The sequence below is a fragment of the Wasmannia auropunctata genome, unplaced genomic scaffold, assembly GCF_000956235.1.
Source record: "Wasmannia auropunctata unplaced genomic scaffold, wasmannia.A_1.0 LD334199.1, whole genome shotgun sequence".
NCBI lineage: Eukaryota > Metazoa > Arthropoda > Insecta > Hymenoptera > Formicidae > Wasmannia > Wasmannia auropunctata.
Genome location: NW_012028691.1, coordinates 69,011 through 89,392, shown reverse-complemented (window position 1 = coordinate 89,392; position 20,382 = coordinate 69,011). Strand labels below are relative to the sequence as shown.

The 20,382-nt window shown below is 41.0% G+C and overlaps 1 protein-coding gene across 3 annotated transcripts in view; it reads left to right on the top strand.

Moving 5' to 3' along the window:
- Positions 1-18,570, top strand: part of LOC105459267 (spectrin beta chain, non-erythrocytic 5) — a 60,495-nt gene extending 41,925 nt beyond the window's left edge. The window contains exons 6-30 of one of the 3 annotated variants that reach the window (XM_011705154.1): positions 50-2,653; positions 2,758-3,074; positions 3,290-3,667; positions 3,844-4,509; positions 4,655-4,940; positions 5,922-6,140; positions 6,280-6,722; positions 7,008-7,061; positions 7,459-7,864; positions 7,941-8,141; positions 8,212-8,812; positions 8,933-9,276; positions 9,428-9,712; positions 9,997-11,730; positions 11,901-12,269; positions 12,596-13,678; positions 13,780-14,006; positions 14,101-14,204; positions 14,302-14,532; positions 14,614-14,891; positions 15,074-15,578; positions 15,721-15,870; positions 15,976-16,050; positions 16,556-16,584; positions 16,844-18,570. In XM_011705154.1, the coding sequence (XP_011703456.1) occupies positions 50-2,653; positions 2,758-3,074; positions 3,290-3,667; positions 3,844-4,509; positions 4,655-4,940; positions 5,922-6,140; positions 6,280-6,722; positions 7,008-7,061; positions 7,459-7,864; positions 7,941-8,141; positions 8,212-8,812; positions 8,933-9,276; positions 9,428-9,712; positions 9,997-11,730; positions 11,901-12,269; positions 12,596-13,678; positions 13,780-14,006; positions 14,101-14,204; positions 14,302-14,532; positions 14,614-14,891; positions 15,074-15,578; positions 15,721-15,870; positions 15,976-16,050; positions 16,556-16,584; positions 16,844-17,083 (11,829 nt within the window). In that variant the 3' untranslated portion in view covers positions 17,084-18,570. The remainder of the gene's footprint in view (positions 1-49; positions 2,654-2,757; positions 3,075-3,289; positions 3,668-3,843; positions 4,510-4,654; positions 4,941-5,921; positions 6,141-6,279; positions 6,723-7,007; positions 7,062-7,458; positions 7,865-7,940; positions 8,142-8,211; positions 8,813-8,932; positions 9,277-9,427; positions 9,713-9,996; positions 11,731-11,900; positions 12,270-12,595; positions 13,679-13,779; positions 14,007-14,100; positions 14,205-14,301; positions 14,533-14,613; positions 14,892-15,073; positions 15,579-15,720; positions 15,871-15,975; positions 16,051-16,555; positions 16,585-16,843) is intronic. The other 2 variants (XM_011705152.1, XM_011705153.1) reach the window with 2 other exon arrangements.
- Positions 18,571-20,382: the final 1,812 nt, after the last annotated feature.

The following is a 20,382-nucleotide window of genomic DNA, read 5'->3' as shown; positions in this document are numbered from 1 at the left end:
TTAATTAAATATCTTAACTACAGATCTTGATTCTTTTTTGTACTCACAGATCGTTGGTCAGATGATGGATGCCGACAAGATGAAGATTCATTACGAGAAGTTAACAACCGATCTGTTGGAATGGATCAAGAAGAAAATCGAAGTTTTGGAGAATCGCAGCTTTCCGAATTCGCTCGAAGGTATTCAACGGGAACTTCTATCCTTCAAGCAATACCGAACAGTGGAGAAACCACCGAAATACAAGGAACGATCCGAGATAGAGGCGTTATACTTTCACATAAACACCCAGTTAAAGTCTCTGAATCAGCCAGCGTTCACCCCGCAGGAGGGTCAGCTGATCCACGACATCGAAAGAAATTGGGTAGAGTTGGAGAGAGCGGAGCATCGCCGTGAGGTCGCCCTGAGGACCGAACTGTTGCGACAAGAGAGGCTCGAACAACTGAATTACAAGTTCGAGAGGAAGAGCGTGCTCAGAGAAGGTTACTTGAAGGAGATGATTCAAGTCCTGACGGATCCCCGCTACGGCAGCAACCTGGCGCAAGTGGATGCCACGGTGAAGAAGCACGAGGCCATCAGCGCCGATATTTTGGCACGCGAGGAACGCTTCCACGACTTAACGAACATGTCGGAAGAACTGGTGCGGGAGAACTATCATGGTTTAGAGAGAGTGCGTAGCAGAGAGCAGGAGGTGTTGCAGAGATGGAAAGAATTGCTGGCTCTACTGGACCATCATAAATCCAATCTGGTCGCGCTCAGCTCGCTAATGACCTTGATGAGAGAGATCGACACAACGCTGGCTTCCATTCAGGAGCTCCAGCTGAACTTCCAGAGCACTGACGTGGGCCCGCACTTACTCGGAGTCGAGGACCTATTGCAGAAACACAGCTTGCAGGAACTGCAGGTGACGGCTCTAGGCGAGAGCCAGAGACGGCTCGGCAGACAGGCCGCTCAACACTTGACACAGCCGCAGAACAAGGAGGCACCGTTGTTGCAGCAGAAGCTGGAACTACTGAATCGCGCCTACGACGAGCTTGTGGAGTACAGCAAGGAGCGTAAAGCTCGGCTGGAGGACGCCAGGAATTTCTTCCATTTCCTTCAAGATCACGAGGACGAGGAGTCGTGGCTGGTGGAGAAACAGCGAATATGCAAGGCTGGCATTTCCGCGAAGGATTTGCGGGCCGTGATATCGCTGCAGCAGAAACACAAGGCCTTGCAGGACGAGATGAAGGTGCGCAGGCCGAAATCCGAGCAACTTTACGACGCCGGCAGAAAACTGATAGCCGACAATCATCCGTCGGCGTTGGAGATACAGAATCGAATAGACTCGTTGCAGGAACATTGGAGGGTTTTGGAGGAATTGGCAGGATTACGAAAGAAGCAGCTGGACGACGCTGCCGAAGCGTTCCAATTTTACGCCGATGCGAACGAAGCGGATTCGTGGATGAACGAGAAAATGGCTTTAGTAGCCTCGGAGGACTACGGGGTGGACGAACCGAGCGCCCAAGCCTTGTTGCAGAGACACAAAGATTTGGAGGGCGAACTGAACGCCTACAAAGGCGACGTACAGTCTCTGAACGCACAAGCTGAAAAACTCATCACATCCGGCATCTCCACTCTGGAGTTATCCGCCGATCCGGAACCGGTCGCCGAGCTTGAACAGGAAGAATGGAGCAAGGAGATCAGATTGGTGCCGCAGGATGAATGGGTGGACGAGGTGATCGAACGACTCGAGCCGAAAACCATTCAGGAGGATAGATTGGTGCCGCAAGTGAAGAGTCTATATCCATTTAGCGGTCAGGGCATGCATATGGTGAAGGGCGAAATCATGTTCCTGTTGAACAAGACGAACCCCGACTGGTGGAGCGTTAGGAAAGCTGACGGTACGGACGGATTCGTGCCGGCTAATTACGTGCGCGAGATCGAGCCGAAGGTCGTGCAAGTGCAAGTACGCAGACCTGAGAAGATCAAAGTGACGCAGCGCGTGAAGAAGACGAAGATGGTGAAGCAGGTGGTGCCGGTCCGCCGATTAAAATCCATCAAGTCCACCGTGAAGCCGATCAAGCGAAAGGCGGTGAGGGACGGTGATAGCGTGGAGAAGCGGCAGAAGAAGATCAACGAAACTTACAGCGAATTGCAGGAACTCGCGGTGAAACGTCACGCGTTGCTGGAAGACGCCATTAGGCTGTACGGCTTTTACCGGGAGTGCGACGACTTCGAAAAGTGGATCAAAGACAAGGAGAAGATGTTAAGAGTCGACGATCCTCGCGACAACGTCGAGACGGCAAGGAGAAAGTACGAGAAATTCCTAACGGATCTGTCGGCCTCCGGGAAACGGGTGGAGGCAATAGACGCGGCGGTAGACGAATTCGTCCGCCAAGGCCACAGTCAGCTAGACAAAGTCAAGGCCAGGCAGAGGCATATTCATCAACTGTGGGATCATCTAAATTGGTTGAAAACACAGAAAGAAAAGAGCTTGGAGGGCGCGTCCAGCGTTGAATTGTTCAACAGAACCTGCGACGAAGCCCACGATTGGATGCTGGAGAAAATCACACAGCTAGACACAGCCGAATTGGGGCCTGACTTAAAGACTGTGCAGGCTCTGCAGAGGAGACATCAGCATTTGGAACGAGAATTGGCGCCAGTTGAAGAAAAGGTTAAACAATTTCAGTATTTTAATTAATTTCAAATAAAAACGTCAAGTAATAAATAACAGCAAATAATGACTCTTAATTTTCTCATACAATTTTATTTTTACAGGTACGGAAAGTGAATTTATTAGGCAACAGCGTTAAGAATTCGTACCCACACGAATGTAACAACGTCAATGTGAGACAAAACGAGATCAAGGATCTGTGGAATAAAGTTCAGACGAAGGCCAAGGAGCGACGATCTCGTTTAGAAGACGCCGTTGGCCAACAGATATTCATAAACAGTTCGAAGAATTTGATCAATTGGGCCACAGACGTACAAGAAACAATGAAAGCCGAAGAACCAGTGAGAGACGTTGCTACTGCCGAGCAACTCAAAAAACAGCACACGGAACTTGGAGAAGAAATACGAACCAAAGAAGACGAGTGTGTAACTGCTAACACTATGCAATCAATTTTATTTTATTTTAAAAATTTCTTAAAATTTAAAAAGTATAATTTATTAAATCAATAGTGATTTTATTAAAATAATTTTTATTGTGATATTGATATTAAATTATTAAAGAATATTGTTAGTGAATTTTTTAAATTTATTGTAAATTGTTTTCAAATTTTTAATATTTTTTTTGTATTGTTTGTAGATTCCGCGAGGTTGAAGACCTCGGTCGAGAACTATTACGCCGAAATCCGACATTGACGGATGTACGCGAACGTTTGGACAAGTTAAATGGATTATATCCAGCGGTAACGGCCAACTGGATGGCAAAAGAGGAATGGTTACGACAATGTCTAGAGTTGCAACAGTTTAATCGAGAAGCCGATCAGATCGAAGCTACTACCAGTTCTCACGAAGCTTTCCTTGAGTTCACTGACTTAGGGGAATCTTTGGACGACGTCGAGGCTCTACTGAAACAACACGAAAAATTCGAGAACACCCTTCACGCGCAAGATGACAGATTGAAGGCGTTTAGTGATACTGCGGACAAGTTAATCGCTCAAAATCACTATGACAAAGATTAGTAAGTATCGGAACAACGATTTGTCAAATTGATTGTTACAAGTAAAGAAATAATATTAAATCTTATAAAATTAAAGTAAACCGTAATTGTTGCCAAAAATCTATTTCAATCTTTTTTTAAATAAAATGTTAAGGAAATTTTATTACATTAGCTACATAAATTTCATTTATATCTAGCATCAACGAAAGAAGAAACCAAGTACTAGCCCGTCGCATGGCGGTGAAGGACGCCGCTCAACGCCGAAGAGCAGCTTTGAAAGCATCCGAGCATTATCAACAGTTCTCAGCCGAAGTGGATGACTTGCGCGATTGGTTGGGCGACAAGATGAAGACCGCGGCCGACGAAAGTTATCGCGATTTGAACAATCTCGAGCGCAAATTACAAAAGCACGAAGCCTTCGAGCGAGAACTACGCGCCAATGAGGGACAATTGAGAGCGGTCAACAAGGCGGGCAAAGCGCTCATATCAGAAGAAAATTACCGATCAGACGACGTGGGAAAGACCTTGAAGGATCTAAACGATCAGTGGGACCGACTGGTAGCGTTGTCATTGGAAAAAGGTCGTAGACTGCGACAAGCGGCTTCACAACACGGATACAATCGCACTATGGAAGACGCCAGATTGAAACTAGAGGAGATAGAGACCTGTTTGCAGAGCAAGCAAGTAGGCACGGATCTCCGCAGTTGCAAGGAGTTGCTGAAGAAACATCATATCCTTGAGAGTGACATGTGTCAATGGGAGCAGAAGGTGGATGATCTCATGGGCATGGGTCAGGAAATGGCGCACGAGGGTCATTTCGATGCGGCGAACATTTTGAAGACCAGTCAAGCGACCCAGAGGAAGTACGTTCGAATTTTTTCTGCAATTAAGTCATACTCCTTCACTTAAGTCACATTCCTTCTTTTAAACCAATTGTTCAATGAACAAACTGATTCCGAGATAATCGTGCATATACAATTGATACATGAAATTCTTTGTATTTGATAGATTCCGCAGCCTAAAGGAACCGGCTAAGCGACGTCGAGATGCATTGGAGGAGAGCCTGCGCTTCCACAAATTCGGCTTCGAGTTGGACGCGGAGTTGCAGTGGATCAAGGATCACTTGCCTCAAGCGTCCTCAACAACGCTCGGACAGAACCTGCATCAGGCCCAGACTTTGCACAAGAAACACAAAAAGCTAGAGGCGGAGATCGCCGGTCATCAGCCTATGATAGACAAGACTCTGGCTTCCGGACAGACGCTCATCGGTCAGGCTCATCCAGAGAAGAAAAAGGTAAAAAATTTCTTTGCTAAATAACGATAAAATCTTTTTTTTTGTTCGTGGATTCGCACAATGATCGGATGATACGAGACTAGAGTAAGAAATTGTGATTTTTGCACAGCTGGAGCGTCTCGAAGGGTACCGCGTCTACGGAGGTAAGGTAGACACACACAAACGCATGGGAAATGTTGTCACAAATGTTTATCGCTTTTCTGTGTCAATGATAATTATTTAGCAGTCCAATTAGACATCACGTAATTAACAAATTATTGTTTTTATAGGATACAGTCACCATACTTTATTTTATAGGTTACAGTTTTTATAGGTTACAGTCACCATACTTCTGTAGCATAGTTTCTAAAATTAATTCTTTTTAATTATATTACAATTGACTCTTTATACATGAAAATTGTAGAGTTTTTAATGTGCAATTAAAAAATTATAATATCCAATATATTAAAATATAAAAAATTATAAAACTCCATGCATAAAGAAATATAGCAGAAATTTTTTTCAGATGTGTGATTTAATATCATGTATTGAGAGTCACTTATAACGATATTTATTTTTTATACAGAAATACGAATTAAAATATTTCAATTATATATTCAATTTTATATTTGTTCATTGTTATTTTATTTGTTTTACAGCATATTTTAAATTAAGGACGTAAAAACTGTCATTAAAGGGATATATAATTGAATTTAGTAATTTTATTTGCAAGCTTTCTGATTTTATTTTATTGCTTAATAAATAAGTCTCAGGTAAATCGTGAAGTAGAAGGTATGTGTTGTTGCATGCAAACGCAAACTGATACTTTTGCCACGGCGACGGAACTTAAAGGCAGTGTGTCAGCATCATTGATATCAGCGATTAATTACTTGCGAAATCATTAATTCATATTTGTTTCGCGCGAGTAACATGTTGAAAATATGTTATTAATCGAACTATTGAATAGCAATAAATAATTTGGTGCGTTAATGATTTTACTAGATTCAAGAACTGTGCGATGTTCTGGATGATGCGTGGCGAGACTTGCAAGACAAAGCGGGAGAGCGCAGTAAAGCATTGGACTTGTCCCTAAAAGCACAAGAATTCTTTTTCGAAGCCGGCGAGGTCGAAAGCTGGCTCAACGAGAAGAACGACGTGCTGAGCTCTACCGATTACGGCAGGGATCGCGATGCCGCCACGAAATTATTGACAAAACACAAGGTATGCGTTTTGCAAAGCGAAATAAAAAAAATGCTACATCAGTCAAACAATTAATAATAATTGCATTATTCGATTCAACGTAATAGGAATTATCGTAATTAACTTTGCTACAATTCGCGTTCGGCTTGGTAATTTACAGGCTGTTGAGCTCGAATTAGACACATACAATGGCATCGTGACAGAAATGGGCCACACTGCTTCTACAATGGTCAACGCGAAGCATCCCGATAGCAAGGCGATAGCCAACAAGCAGCAAGCGATCGTTCAACAAATGCGCGCCTTGCAGCGACTGGCTATCGTAAGGCAGCAACGTTTAATGGAGAGCATGTATCGTCATGAGTACTTCCTGGAGAGCAGAGAATTGGAGCAATGGATCAAAGAGCAAGAACAAGCAGCTGCATCGGAGGACTATGGTCAGGACTATGAGCATCTGCTGCTATTGCAAGCGAAATTCAATGACTTCAAGCATCGAATAGAGGCTGGTTCCGAGAGATTCAATCAGTGCGAAGAACTAGCTAGGAAACTGATCGCAAACGAGAGTCCTTATATCCAGGACATCGAAAAACGTCAAGAACAATTAGGGTAAATCTTTAACATATCCAATCTTTTATCATTATTTTTATTTCTGCAATTTCATTACTTTCTTATCGCTGTAGAATATTAATCGCTCATCACTTGCACGTAATAAAATCAATGTGTTGTGTAATTGGTATATAATTTAATCTCTCTTTTTATATAATTGATACGAACTAATATCACGTATCATATAATGTTTCTTGCAATCTACAAATTTACTTGTCTATTTTTTTCTCGGTGTTGGGTCGGTGTTGGTCACTAACTTCTTTTGCGTATATGCACTCACTATAGATCCGACGAAGACGATCCGGTGCTTCAAGTACAAATTGAACAAACGAAGAGGAAGTGAGTACACGTTTAGTTACTCGAATTAACTCATGTGTATATGTATATGTGCGATAAGTTGTCTTATATGTATACAATTCAAAACTTCTATCTATCTTCTATGCTTCTAATTTTTCGTAACTTCGCAATCTTACATCTGAAATCTTCATAGTCTTTTTTAGACCTACTGCTTTTAAAAATTCTTAATTTCCTAATTCTAAGATCTTGTAATGTAAAAATTATTATGTATTAATTAATTAATGAAACTCGCAAATTTGACACACTTGTAAATACTAAAATTATTTACTATATTACAGATTATAAAATTATTTGTCTAAATATTTAAAAAAAAAAATTTACATAATTTCCAAAAAAGATAAGAAAAAGAATAACTTTGAATTACAATTTTTTATCGCAGAGAATCGTGGCAACACCTGTTGGGTCTCATTCGAAATCGCGAGCAACGATTACAAGCGGCAGGCGAAATTCATCGATTCCATCGCGACGTGGCGGAAGCGCTATCACGGATACAAGAGAAAGAGGCCGCTTTGCCGGAGGATCTTGGCCGCGACTTAAATTCCGTTTTGGCTTTGATTAGACGTCATGAAGGATTCGAGAACGACTTGGTCGCTTTGGAGGCTCAGCTGCAGGTGTTAGTCGAAGACGCGTCCAGATTACAAGTTCATTATCCGGGCAACAACGCGGTGCACATCGATCAGCAGCAACAAATCGTCGTTGCTCATTGGGAGGAATTGAAAGAAAGATCCGCTCATCGAAGGGATCAGTTGCAGGCTAGCTGCGACTTGCAACGATTCCTTACTCAGGTATCAGATTTACTCAGGTATATTTCTTACGTTTATATGTCGATTTACATTACTTTAACGATGAAAACATATTTAGGTAAGAGATCTGATGAATTGGGCAGCTGGACTCCGCGCTACAATGTCGACGGAAGAAAAGGTCCGAGACGCGGCCAGCGCGCAGATCTTGAAGGCGGAGCACGAGGCTCTGAAAGGAGAAATCGAAGCGCGAGAGGACAGCTTCAGCTCGGTACTCGACTTAGGCGAGGCTATGGTGCAAACCGGTCACTACGCCGCTGTGGTAAGTCTACCTACCACAGATAATAAAGTTTCACATGAGCATCTATTAATGGCATTGATATACTTCTCAGGAGGTCGAGGAAAAATGTAATCAGCTGCTGGATGAGCGGCAGAGGCTGCACACTGCCTGGCAGCAAAAGAAAGTGCACTTGGATCAATTGATCGACTTGCATTTCTTCCTCCGAGACGCCAAACAGCTCGACACCTTGTCTAGCACCCAAGAGGCCGCGCTGAGCGGCGACAACTTCGGAATATCGGTCGAAGAAGTGGACGCGCAAATGAAAAAGCACAACGAATTTGAGAAGCTGTTGGTCACCCACGAGGAGAAGCTGACGGCGCTGCAAGAGCACGGGAGTAAACTTCTTGCCCAGAGTCATTTCGACTCACCGACGATCGCTCGGCGATTGAACGAGGTCGTTCAAAGACGCGCAAGAATCCGTGACCTGTGCGATGCGCGAAGGAGAAGATTGGAAGCCAGTTTGCTGCACGCACAGTTTGTCAGAGACGTGGGCGAAGCCGAGTCTTGGATAGGCGAAAAGCAAAAGAAGTTGGAAGCGGAAACGTCGAAGGGCGAGGTGTCCAGCTTGGAGGACAAGATCAAGAAGCTGCAGAAGCACCAGGCGTTCCAAGCGGAGCTGGCAGCGAATCAGAGCAGAATCGAAGAAATTAGAGGTAATTGATTGATAAAGTATTGATAAAGTATTGATTGAATAAGTTGCACCTATCGCTTAATCCATAGAAATATTTTGCAGTTATATTATTCGAAAATTAACAAATTTTTTTACAAAATAGCAAAAGGAGAGACGTTGTTAGCGCGAAAACATCCGGCGAGCGCGGAAATTCGTCAGCAATTAGATCATCTGCACGCGTCCTGGCGGAAATTGCTGTTGGAATCTGGAAATCGAGGCAGAGGTTTGGAAGAGGCTCAAGATATTTTGGAATTCAACAATCAGGTGGAGAAGATCGAGGCATGGATCAGAGACAAGGAAATGATGGTCCAAGCTGGTGATATCGGGAAGGACTATGAGCACTGTTTAAGCCTCCAGAGGAAACTCGACGATGTAGACAGCGATATGCGAGTGGATGATTCCAGAATAAAATCGATCAATGCTTTGGCGGATAAGCTTATAAAACAGGTAAAATTTTCAGCACGAAAAAAATAAAATATATATAATACTAAAGTAAATTATTGCAATATATATTTTAATAATTTACTTTAATGTTATACTTATTTTATTTTTATTATTAAAAAATATTCATGTTATTTTGCTATATTTTGGATAACAGGGTCGTGACAACGAATCAAGAGCAATTCAACAACGGCGTGATAACTTTAATAATAAGTGGAAAGGTTTGCAAGGTGCGCTAAGCACGTATCGCGAAACATTGGCGGGTGCACTAGAGATTCATCTATTTAACCGGGATATTGACGATACAAACCAAAGAGTTATTGAGAAATCAGTGGCCATGAACACGAGTGATACAGGAAAAGATTTACCCGCTGTCGAACAGTTACAAAGAAAACAAGAGGCTATGGAGCGAGACATGACAGCAATAGAAGGCAAACTAAAGGTAAATATCGTATTTTTTGTAAATTTTTTAAATTCAGAATTAATCGTAAATTTATTCAATAATTAAGGCATACAGTAATAATACAGTAATAAAAAGTATAATCTATCTTTATAATTATTATTTATTTATTTAATATTTCTATTAATATTTCTAATATAGAGCGAGTTATACGTCGCATATATTTCAATAACTGCGAACATTTGCACTTCAAATTTTATTTTAAATATGATTTAAAGTGCGAGAAATTTTATATTTTAATTTTTTATTTTTGTGTATCATTTTAGGACCATAAAACAGAGGCGCGAAATTTGTCGCACAAGTACCCAGACAAGGCGTCCGAAATAAACGGGATACTGTCCGAGCTTCAATCTAACTGGGATGATTTACAACGTGTGACACGGCATCGACGTGAAGCTTTGAATCAAGCCTACACATTACACAAGTTTCAAGCTGATCTACACGAATTGGACATTTGGGTGGCAGATACTATCAAACGCATGGACGAATCCGAATCACCGACCACCATATCCGAGGCCCAGGCTGTACTAGAACTGCATCAAGAAAGAAAGGCAGAGATCGACGGTAGACAAGACACATTTAAAGGCTTGACCGATCACGGCCATAAGCTCATGTCGATCAACGAGGACGTCAAGGATAATCTTGATCATCTGAAAGAACTCAGGCAAACCTTGGCAAACGCCTGGGACAATCGTAGACAGAAATTAACGCAAGCGCATCAACTGCAATTGTTCAAGGAGCAAGCCGATCAGGCCGACAGCTGGCTGGCGACGAAAGAGGCGTTCCTCAACAACGACGATCTCGGAGAATCGCTGTCGGGCGTCGAGACGCTGTTGCGTAAGCACGAGGAATTCGAGAAGATGTTGATGTCTCAATTGGGACGTATCGAGGAGCTCGAGAAGTTCGCGAATGAGATCTTATCGCGCGAACACGCGGACGCGGGTACGATAAAGCAGCGACTCGCTTCGGTTTGCACCAGAAGGGACAAACTGAAAAACAGCGCAACAGCCAGAAGGAAGAAACTCTTGGAGAGCCATCACTTGCATCAGTTCCTCAGGAATATATACGAGGTGGAAGGCTGGCTGAATCAGAAGCGACAGGTGGCGAGCGACGAGAATTACAGAGATTCCTCGAATTTGCAGAGCAAGATACAGAAACACGCTGCGTTCGAGAGCGAGTTGATGGCAAATAAAGGGAGAGTTGCGGCGGTAGTCAATGAGGGCGAAGCCCTTATCGAGGAGAACCACTACGCCTCGAAGGATATACAGGAACGTCTGGACGAATTGGAGGCGGAATGGCGTGTCTTGCAAGAGACCAGCGAGCTGAAGAAGAACCGGCTGAATGACGCGTATCAAGCCCTGCTGTTCGGCCGCAGTTTGGACGAATTCGAGACGTGGATGGACGAGGTCGAAACCCAGTTGCAATCGGAGGATCACGGCAAGGATCTGTCGAGCGTGGCGAATTTGCTGAAAAGGCACACCAATTTGGAGAACGACGTGCTCGGTCACAACGAGGCGTGCGAATCTATCAAGGACACCGCCGCCAGCTTTCAGAAATCAAATCATTTCTTGAGCGACGAGATTCAGAAGAGGGCGTTGGTCACGATCAACAGATATCACAGCCTTCAGGAGCCAATGCAGATACGCAGGGACAACTTGGAAGACGCGAAGTTGCTGCATCAGTTCGCGAGAGATGTCGAAGACGAATTGCACTGGCTGTCGGAGAAGGAACCGTTAGCCGCGAGCAACGATCTCGGTAGCTCCCTGACTACCGTGCAACGATTGCAAAAGAAACACCACGCTTTGGAGGCGGAACTATTATCCAGAGAGCCTGTAGTAGCCTCGTTGGTAAGCAGAGCGACTGTGATGATTAGAAGTGGACACTTCGCGGCGGATAAGATTGAAAAGTTGACCAAAAAGTTGCAAGAGGAGTTATCGCACCTTAGAGACTTGGCAAGTGTCAGGAAGTTGAGACTGCTTGACGCTGTAGAATCACAAATGGTAAGAAATCAAATATTACTTTTATTGATATGAAATTAATTATTTTTATTATTCTGCTAATTTAAATTGCAATAATTGTTACGTAAAAAGAAATGTAAATAATTTCAATGATTTTAATAGTTTCGATTATTTTCAAACACGTAATAAAAAATTAAATTTGCACTTTACAGTTTTATGCCGAAGCCGCGGAAGCCGAGCAGTGGATTAGAGAGAAACACCCACAACTCACTTCATCAGATCACGGCAAGGACGAAGATTCTGTGCAGTCTCTGTTGAAGAAACTAGAAGGCATCGAACGTGACTTATCCGGTTTCGAAAACACCGTTGAGAATCTGAAGAAGCTTTCGCGTGGCCTAGTCGAGCGACATCACTTTGACAGCAAGAATATCGCGCAAAAACAAGCGGATATCGAGTTTAAATTCAAAGAACTGCAAAGATTGAAAGAATATCGGCTGCAGAGATTATCGGAGAGCGAGAAGTTTTATAAATTCATCAGACAAGCGGATGAGGTGATCGAATGGATCGGGGACCAAACAACGGTAAGAATCAATAATTACATAACTGTATATTACATTTTATCTTCTTTCGTCCAGAATGAACTTTTCAATTTTGATTGTATGTATGTATATACATCATTTGTAAAAAAATCGAGAAAAGAGTTAAAGTAGAGTAAATATTTAAATATTTAATATTATTTACTATATTTCATTACTTAATATTATTTAAACATTTATTGGTGAAATGCTATTCTAGTGTTAAAATAAAATACATAATTTTATATAACTTTTAACTTTTAACATCTATATTTATAACGTATTATAAAATAAATATTGATATACCTAATTATCAAATATTATAATTGAAGATCGCCGCATCGGAGGACTACGGTTGTGACGTGGAACACGTGGAACTGCTGATCCAGATATTCGACAATTTCTTAGCTGGCTTAACAACCAGCGAAGGACGTGTATCGGCTGTACTTGACGAAGGGCACAGGCTGATCGAACAGAACAATCCTGAAAAGAACAAGATAATTCAGAAAATTGACGAAACAAAACAACAGTGGGAGGACTTGAAGGAATTGGCGCACGCTCGACAGGAAGCGTTGGCGGGCGCCAAGCAGGTTCACATGTTTGACAGGACAGCTGACGAGACTATCTCCTGGATTCAGGAGAAGGAAGCTGCTCTCAGCTCGGACGGCTACGGCCAGGATTTGGAGACGAGTCAGGCACTGGTGAGGAAGCATCAGGGATTCGAGACTGATCTGGCGGCTGTGAAGGAACAAGTGGAGAGTCTAATGGAGGAGGCGTCGAGGCTAATCGAGCTATTCCCGGACGCGCGTATACACATCAATGTGAAGCACCAGGAGGCGGAAGCGACCTGGGCCGAGCTGCTGGAGCAAACGGCGCAGAGGCGAAGCAAACTGGCGCAGGCGGAACAGCTGCAGGCCTATCTAGGCGAGTACAGAGAGCTGATATCTTGGATAAACGAGATGGTGGCCAAGGTAACGGCGCCGGAATTAGCACGGGACGTTCCTGGTGCCGAGGCGCTGCTTTCCAGGCACAACGAGTACAAATCGGAGATCGACACGCGCGAGGAGGCCTTCGAGAAGTTCTACCGAACCGGACAGGAGCTGATCCAGCAGGGGCATTTCTTGGCGAAGGAGATCGAGGACAAGATATCGGTGTTGCAGCAACGCCAGCAGATCCTGAAGGACACGTGGCAGCAGAGGAAGCGCATTTACGAACAGAATTTGGACACGCAGCTGTTCAAGAGAGACGCCGAGACCCTGGAGAATTGGATAGTCAACAGGGAGCCGATGCTGCAGGACGAAAAATTGGGAGAGAGTATTTCGCAAGTGGAGGAGTTGATAAGGAAGCACGAGGACTTTGAGAAGACCATACAGGCGCAGGAGGACAAATTCAGCGCGCTTAAACGAGTAACGATGGTGAGTTTATTGTTCAGTACGATGAAGATAAACAATTGTTAATTAATATTGTTGAGAACTTGCAATATAATGTTTAGTATTAATGTTAAATATTCGCACAGCTGGAGGAAGCCTTTCAAAAGCAGCAGGAGGCGGAATTGGCCGCCCGCCAAGCGGAGAAAGAGCGTGTGGAGCGCGCGAGGATCGAGGAACGGAAACGTAAAGAGGTGCAAAGGATAACCGAGGAGCGGAAACGCGAGGAGGAACGTAGGCGATTATTAGACAGTTCTCATCGCGCGCAACATGATGAAATTAACGGCTCGGCCGATGACCATGAGTCTGCAAATATGTGAGTAAAGATTAATATTCAATCCAAGCTATAAAAAAAAATATTCTAAATAATAATCTGATGTTATCACACAAATATCATTTGCTTGTTTCAGGTTATCGCCACTGAAAGGTGCTACCGCTTCCGAAACGACAGAACCTGCGGCACCTCAGAAGCCATACGGTCTATCGCACATGTTTAGCGAAAAATTAAGACGAGGTACGTAAAATTTATGTAAAGAATTCAATTGATAATAATTTTCTGTGTTGCTACCGTCAATAAGATTTTATGATTGATTGTACGCGAATGTCTTCAGCAACTTCGGATATCAAGAGGGCCGAAAGTATGAAAGTGGATACGAAGAAACCAAAACGAACGCCGAGCTTCACGACCAGGCGAAGAACGCAAAGCTTCCGGAAGCTGCAGCGAATGGAGAACATGGACGCCCTGCGACCAGTCGAGATTCAAGGTCTTCTCGAACGAAAGCACGAGCTTCAAAGCGCCGGCAAAAAGGCAGCCGTTCGATCGTGGAAGCAGTATTACACCGGTACTTAAACATTCACGAAATCAAATAGACGTAAAAGTGTTTCCTCATTCAAAAACTTATTTTTATTTCGCGCCGTTTCAGTATTGTGCGGACAGCTGCTGTGCTTCTTCAAGGATACTGACGATTTCTCGTTAAGTAAAGCGGCCACTGCCCCGATAACAATTTTCAATGCTATATGCGAGAAAGCGGACGATTATACGAAGAAGAAAAACGTATTTCGACTGAAGTGCACGGACGGTTCGGAATTCTTGTTTTTAGCACCAAGTCAGGAGGAGATGGAAGACTGGGTTAATAAAATATCATTTCACGCGAAATTGCCGCCAAGTCTGCAGCTCTTAAGCTACGACGAGTCTCAGAAGGTTTGCAATAAAAAATATTTTTTTATTATTTCTATAAACTCTCTTTCGTTGGAGAAATATTATTATTTATATTTATTATTATTCAATTCTTTAAATCTTATAATCCTTTACATACTTTATTTCAAAATTTGTTCTACAAAATTTAAACTGAAATTTAAAATGAATCTATTTCTCAAATTTAGATGCAGCAAGAAGGCTTGCAGAGGCTGCAGGGTACGAAGCTCGAACACATGGATGACAACGCGTCGACCGGAAGCAGCCGCACTTCCACCCCAGAGATGGAGCGCAAAAACTCTGTGATTAGGCGCGATCCGAATCCGGTCTCGCCGAATCAACACAATCAATCACCCAGCTCGGTGCAAATAGAGTTCCTGCAGATGCACCGGCACAATCAGCAACGGCGCAACGACGCGCAGAACGCCGAGGCGTTCCTGGCGTCCCAGAGATCCGAGCCGCAGACTCAGACGGAATTTCTGCAGATGCACAGGCAACAGCAGCTGCTCGCGCAGCAGCAGCAGCAGCATCAACTGATACAGCAAGAGCAGCTGGCGGCCCAGCGGGATCAGTATCAACAGAATTCCGCGATGCTGGGAACCGACAAACCGCCCATACCGCCGCGAGGCGCTCCTCCACCTGTCCCTATGCGAACACCCAGTTCGGAAAATATGGTGCAATACAGGCGCAACGGTACGTATTTTTAAACAAAATTTATTTTGCGTTATTGACTTGTCTTATTTAATAATTTTTCCGAGCATTCACATATTATAATCTATAAGCTTGTATCTTCATGTAAAGAAGTGTTTGAAATGCTATTAAATGTATGTTCCAGATGTGGAACACCACTTGCCACAAGGAAGGCCCAATGTCTATCAGCAACGAAGCGCAACATTAAATCATAACGGTTCCGGCCAGTATTCATCGAACGAGGCACCAACATGGCACCGGCAGAGCAGTGTGGATCTTCCTCCGCAACATCAAGGTACATCATTGTATATCGTAATATAAGTTAAAAGATTCGAAAGGTTTAGGAAGACTCTACTCGATGATCGTGGACCATTCGTGAACATTCATCATCGTTTTATAGAATTAGCCCCTCCATTGCCATCGAGTGCCCCTCCGCCGGCTAGAACGGTTCAATGGAATATTCCTCATGATTCTGGTCAGTCATTACAAAACATTCACATTCGATAAAAGGAAGATGGATGTGAAGATCGCATGCAATCATTTTGCGTTTATTACTTTCGTTTTCATCACTTACACGTATCTACACCCGCATTTCATCGAAAATTTTTTGCATTGGCAAAAAATTGCTTGGCAAGGGATGTAAAATGCTATAGAAACGTGAAACAATTATAACACATTTATATGTGTAATTAAACCTTTAACCGAAACACATAGACATATCGCAAAAGATTAATACTAACGGATTTCCACTATTTGTTCATGAACACTTCAAAAATATTGAATGTTGCATTTTGATATGTCTGCACATTGATTTTCTAACTTTACAATTTTTTTTTTAATAACAATTGTAAATAACTGTTTATCGTACGATAACAATTATTTTAGTTATAGCTGAATTTTATAATTAAATGTTGCAATCAAGTTGTGATCTTAATTTAATAGAATGAAAATTTCTTAATTATATTTTTCGTCTGTTACAGCATACGGAAATGTACCAAACATCAGACAGGTGAGCATCTATTTTTCAAATTTATATCAAATAAATTAAATTCTTTAAAAATTAAAGGGAAAAACTTATATTTTTTAATGAATAAACTGTAACCACTGTTACATCCTCCAATTTTTTGCAAGATGTACATTTCTTGGTGTATTATATTTAAATTAAGACGGCTACGATGATCGTAACGATTTCTCAGCGTCATTGCAAATCTATAACTCTCTGTCTTTCATCTATAAGTCCGAATAATAAATTCATATTTTTTTTACAGGGTGTACAGCAACAGAACAGTACTTTCACCGGTAGACCGACATCGTTGCCGCCTTATGTCGCTCCACCAGCAGCCCCACAAACGACTCCTCCGAACATCGCAGTGGACAATAGAAGAGCGTCGGAGAGTGGATCTGAAAGCGAGCAAAGCTCGGGCGGCAATCGGAAGGATCGCGATTACAGACGAAGCTCCGTATTGAGCAATCTATTCGGAAGACGTAAAAAACCCTCTCAGTCGTAACGCAACCTCCAAGAGCTTTCATGAAGCATTTATATCTGTCGTATTTACGATCGTTTCATACAAGCTGTGCATCTAAATGTGGTGCAAAAAAAAACAATCTTCCTCTAAAGCGAACGACAAAGTTCCTTGACTACGACGGTCAGAAATTTAAATACCGTGGCACTTTTGCTAAACAGTACATAGTAATTTATTTTTCTTCTTTTCAGGGGGGGATTTTATAATAATTTTTTTTCATTATAATTTGTGCAATGATTTTAATATGTTGTACTTCGATATCGTAAGTGAATATATAGAAAATTTATGTATATTCACGATCGAGATCGCTCATTGATTAATCAAAATATATTCCTGTTTACAAATAAGGAAAAAATCAAAGGTCATATCAAAGAGTCAAAAATATAAAAATTAATATTTCTATTTTCATTAATAAAGTTTCCATCGTTTAGGAATTCATATTCTTGGAAAATAAGAGGTCCTTAGATATCATTGAGAATTATTTGATCCTTTATAGATCTTTGTATTATCGTATACGCAAAAATATCATTTGCGAGAGCGTCGCTAAAAATTAAATTATCAACTGTCATAATCTCATACTGTCATATTTCATATTTTTTAACAGAATTATTATTGACGTTACATTAAAAAAAAAGATAAGACGTTTAAAAATTCCTTTACATTAGAATTAATATACAAAAAAGGAGCAATATGCGCTACTTATTTTTGTACATTTGTTAATAATCTGTGAAAAAGACATCTTTCAAGAGATTATGACAGTTGAATGATGAAAATTTTCAGTTATTGTATTAAAAAGGACAGACATACGCATAGTTCAGCGTATCATTGATATATTTTATACTCAACGTTATAGTTTCTGATTTAATAATGAACTTTGTCATAATTGTACATTATGTAGTAACTGAATAATAAATTTGATATGCTGAAGACTTATTGACCGTATCGCAACGAATAACAATGACGTTTTGTAATATAAAAGAATTACAATTCCGCAAAAGAAAAAGAAAATGATCACATTACCGGGTTTATTTGAGATGTACCTGACTTTAAGAACGGAGTGTAGGATGACTTCTGTTTTTCGGAGATTATATATATATATATATTTTTTTTTTTTTTTAAAGTTAAAAGGTATCAACAGAGACATTAAAATGCCCAGGAGGGTATAATTTAAGTTGTAGATGTCATAATATATGTTGCAAATATTATATATTTGAAGACCCACATGTGGGACCAATGATCTTAATGTACTAGATACCAGAGATAGACATATTTTTTTGATGAAGAAGACGAAATATTATATATTCGCGAGCGTTACACCGTTTATTACGATATAATGATGTTAAGTATGAAATGTAAAGTGTATTTAAAACAATATAAAATTGTGTACTATGGAGGCGTATTATCGCCGGCCCGCATGTAGTTATAGAGAGAGAAAGAGAACGAGGTCAAAATATATTATAAAAAAAAACAAATTTCACATTTATTTAAAATCTCTAATGCCTTTTTTTACATTTTTAACATCTTTTTCAAGCTTAAATCATTCCAATTTTTAGTTATTTTTGTAAAATGCATTGTTACGCAATTATATACATATGTATATCATTATATTCTGTGGAAAAGCATGGAAAAGAATCAAACAATGTGTAAAGTGTATTTAAAACAATATAAAATTTGTGTACTATGGAGGCGTATTATCGCCGTCCCGCATGTAGTTATAGAGATCGAGAAAAGGTCAAAATATAATATAAAAAAAAATTTACATTTATTTGTAAAACCTGACGCTTTTTATATTTAATATCTTTTTCAAACTAATATCTTTATCTTAAATTATTCCAATTTTTAATCATAATTTTTATAAAATGCATTTAAAATGGCACGTAAAACGCGGAGACAAAATCGAAGATCGTGGTACCCATGGACCCCATGGTGTTACCAGGTGCCTCCGGCAGAGAGGATCCTGAGAGCGGCCATGCCCGCGATTTAGCTGCGATAGACGATTGAGTAGAGTGAGTATTTTTACCCACTCTACTCAATCGTCTATCGCAGCTAAATCGCGGGCATAGCCGTTCTCAGGATCCTCTCCGGTTACGACTAGTCTATGTGCCATTTAGGGTATAATTTCTCACGGTTCTCTTGGGTTTTCTCTTCCTGAACTGTCCTGAACGTGGAGCTAACGCATTTGTGTTATCAACGCGATTACGTCGAATCTCGAAGTTTTTTCCCCTCAGAATTACTTTTCGCATATGAAACATGTCATCGTTTTTCATTGATTGCGTGACATCTGCCTATCGTTAGATAAACGTTGATGTTTTCCGAATTAAAATTCACGGAATGTGGTTCGACGCGCGAGAACTTTCGAGCTTCTTTTCTCGCACGTAGTGAGATATTTCTTTAAACCGAAATTTAGTTTTGTTGTTAAAAGATTTTCGATTCTAGAAAATGATCATGAGAATATCTATTGATTTCTATGCAGAAGCGCAGTAATGTTTGAAAAAGACGTTAATATGCAAGCGAAAAATATTTCCCAGAAAAATATGCTGTAGTTAATTTTTTTTATTAAGAAAATACAAAAGTTTCTTAAACCTAAATATTCGTAGCAAAAAAGAAACACAGGAAAACAGTGCCGTGCACTATATAACCTTGCAAAAAGGTCAAAGGCGCCTACAATCCAGCCGGTGGTAAAAGAAAAAAAAAGCAAAAAAGAATATAAGGTAACGTCTTCGCAAATTTATATAACATAATTAACGGAAATAAAAGGATTGTATAAGAAACAAAACTTGATAATAAACTGAAATTATAAAATGAAAAAAGACAAATAATCAAACTATACAATATACAACTGTCACTGTTTACAAACTTTTATAAAGACATGAGACCATGTGTTTTAAAAGCGCGGCACGACCATCTCTGGCAACTCAATATCATAAACGCCGTCCACGCGGCATTTCACAATTTTTATTTTGACGATTAAATTTGGTGTTAACTCATCTAATTTTTTTTGTATTGCTTCCGAATATTGTCCATTTCTTATTGGTCCCAAATCTGTAACGAGAAACCAAGATAAGTTTGAATATGAAAATTATTGTATCCTTTTAACTTACACAGACAACTTTGATACTTACTGACAATTGTACACACATTCGCCAATGCTGCACGTGAAATGAAGTCTTTGGGAATTGATCTAATATCCTTATGCTTTACTGACTCAATGTTACCACAATCAATAAAGAAAATTTTAGATGTCATATTTGATTCTTTAGGATTGAGGCATGTTGCTCGATACC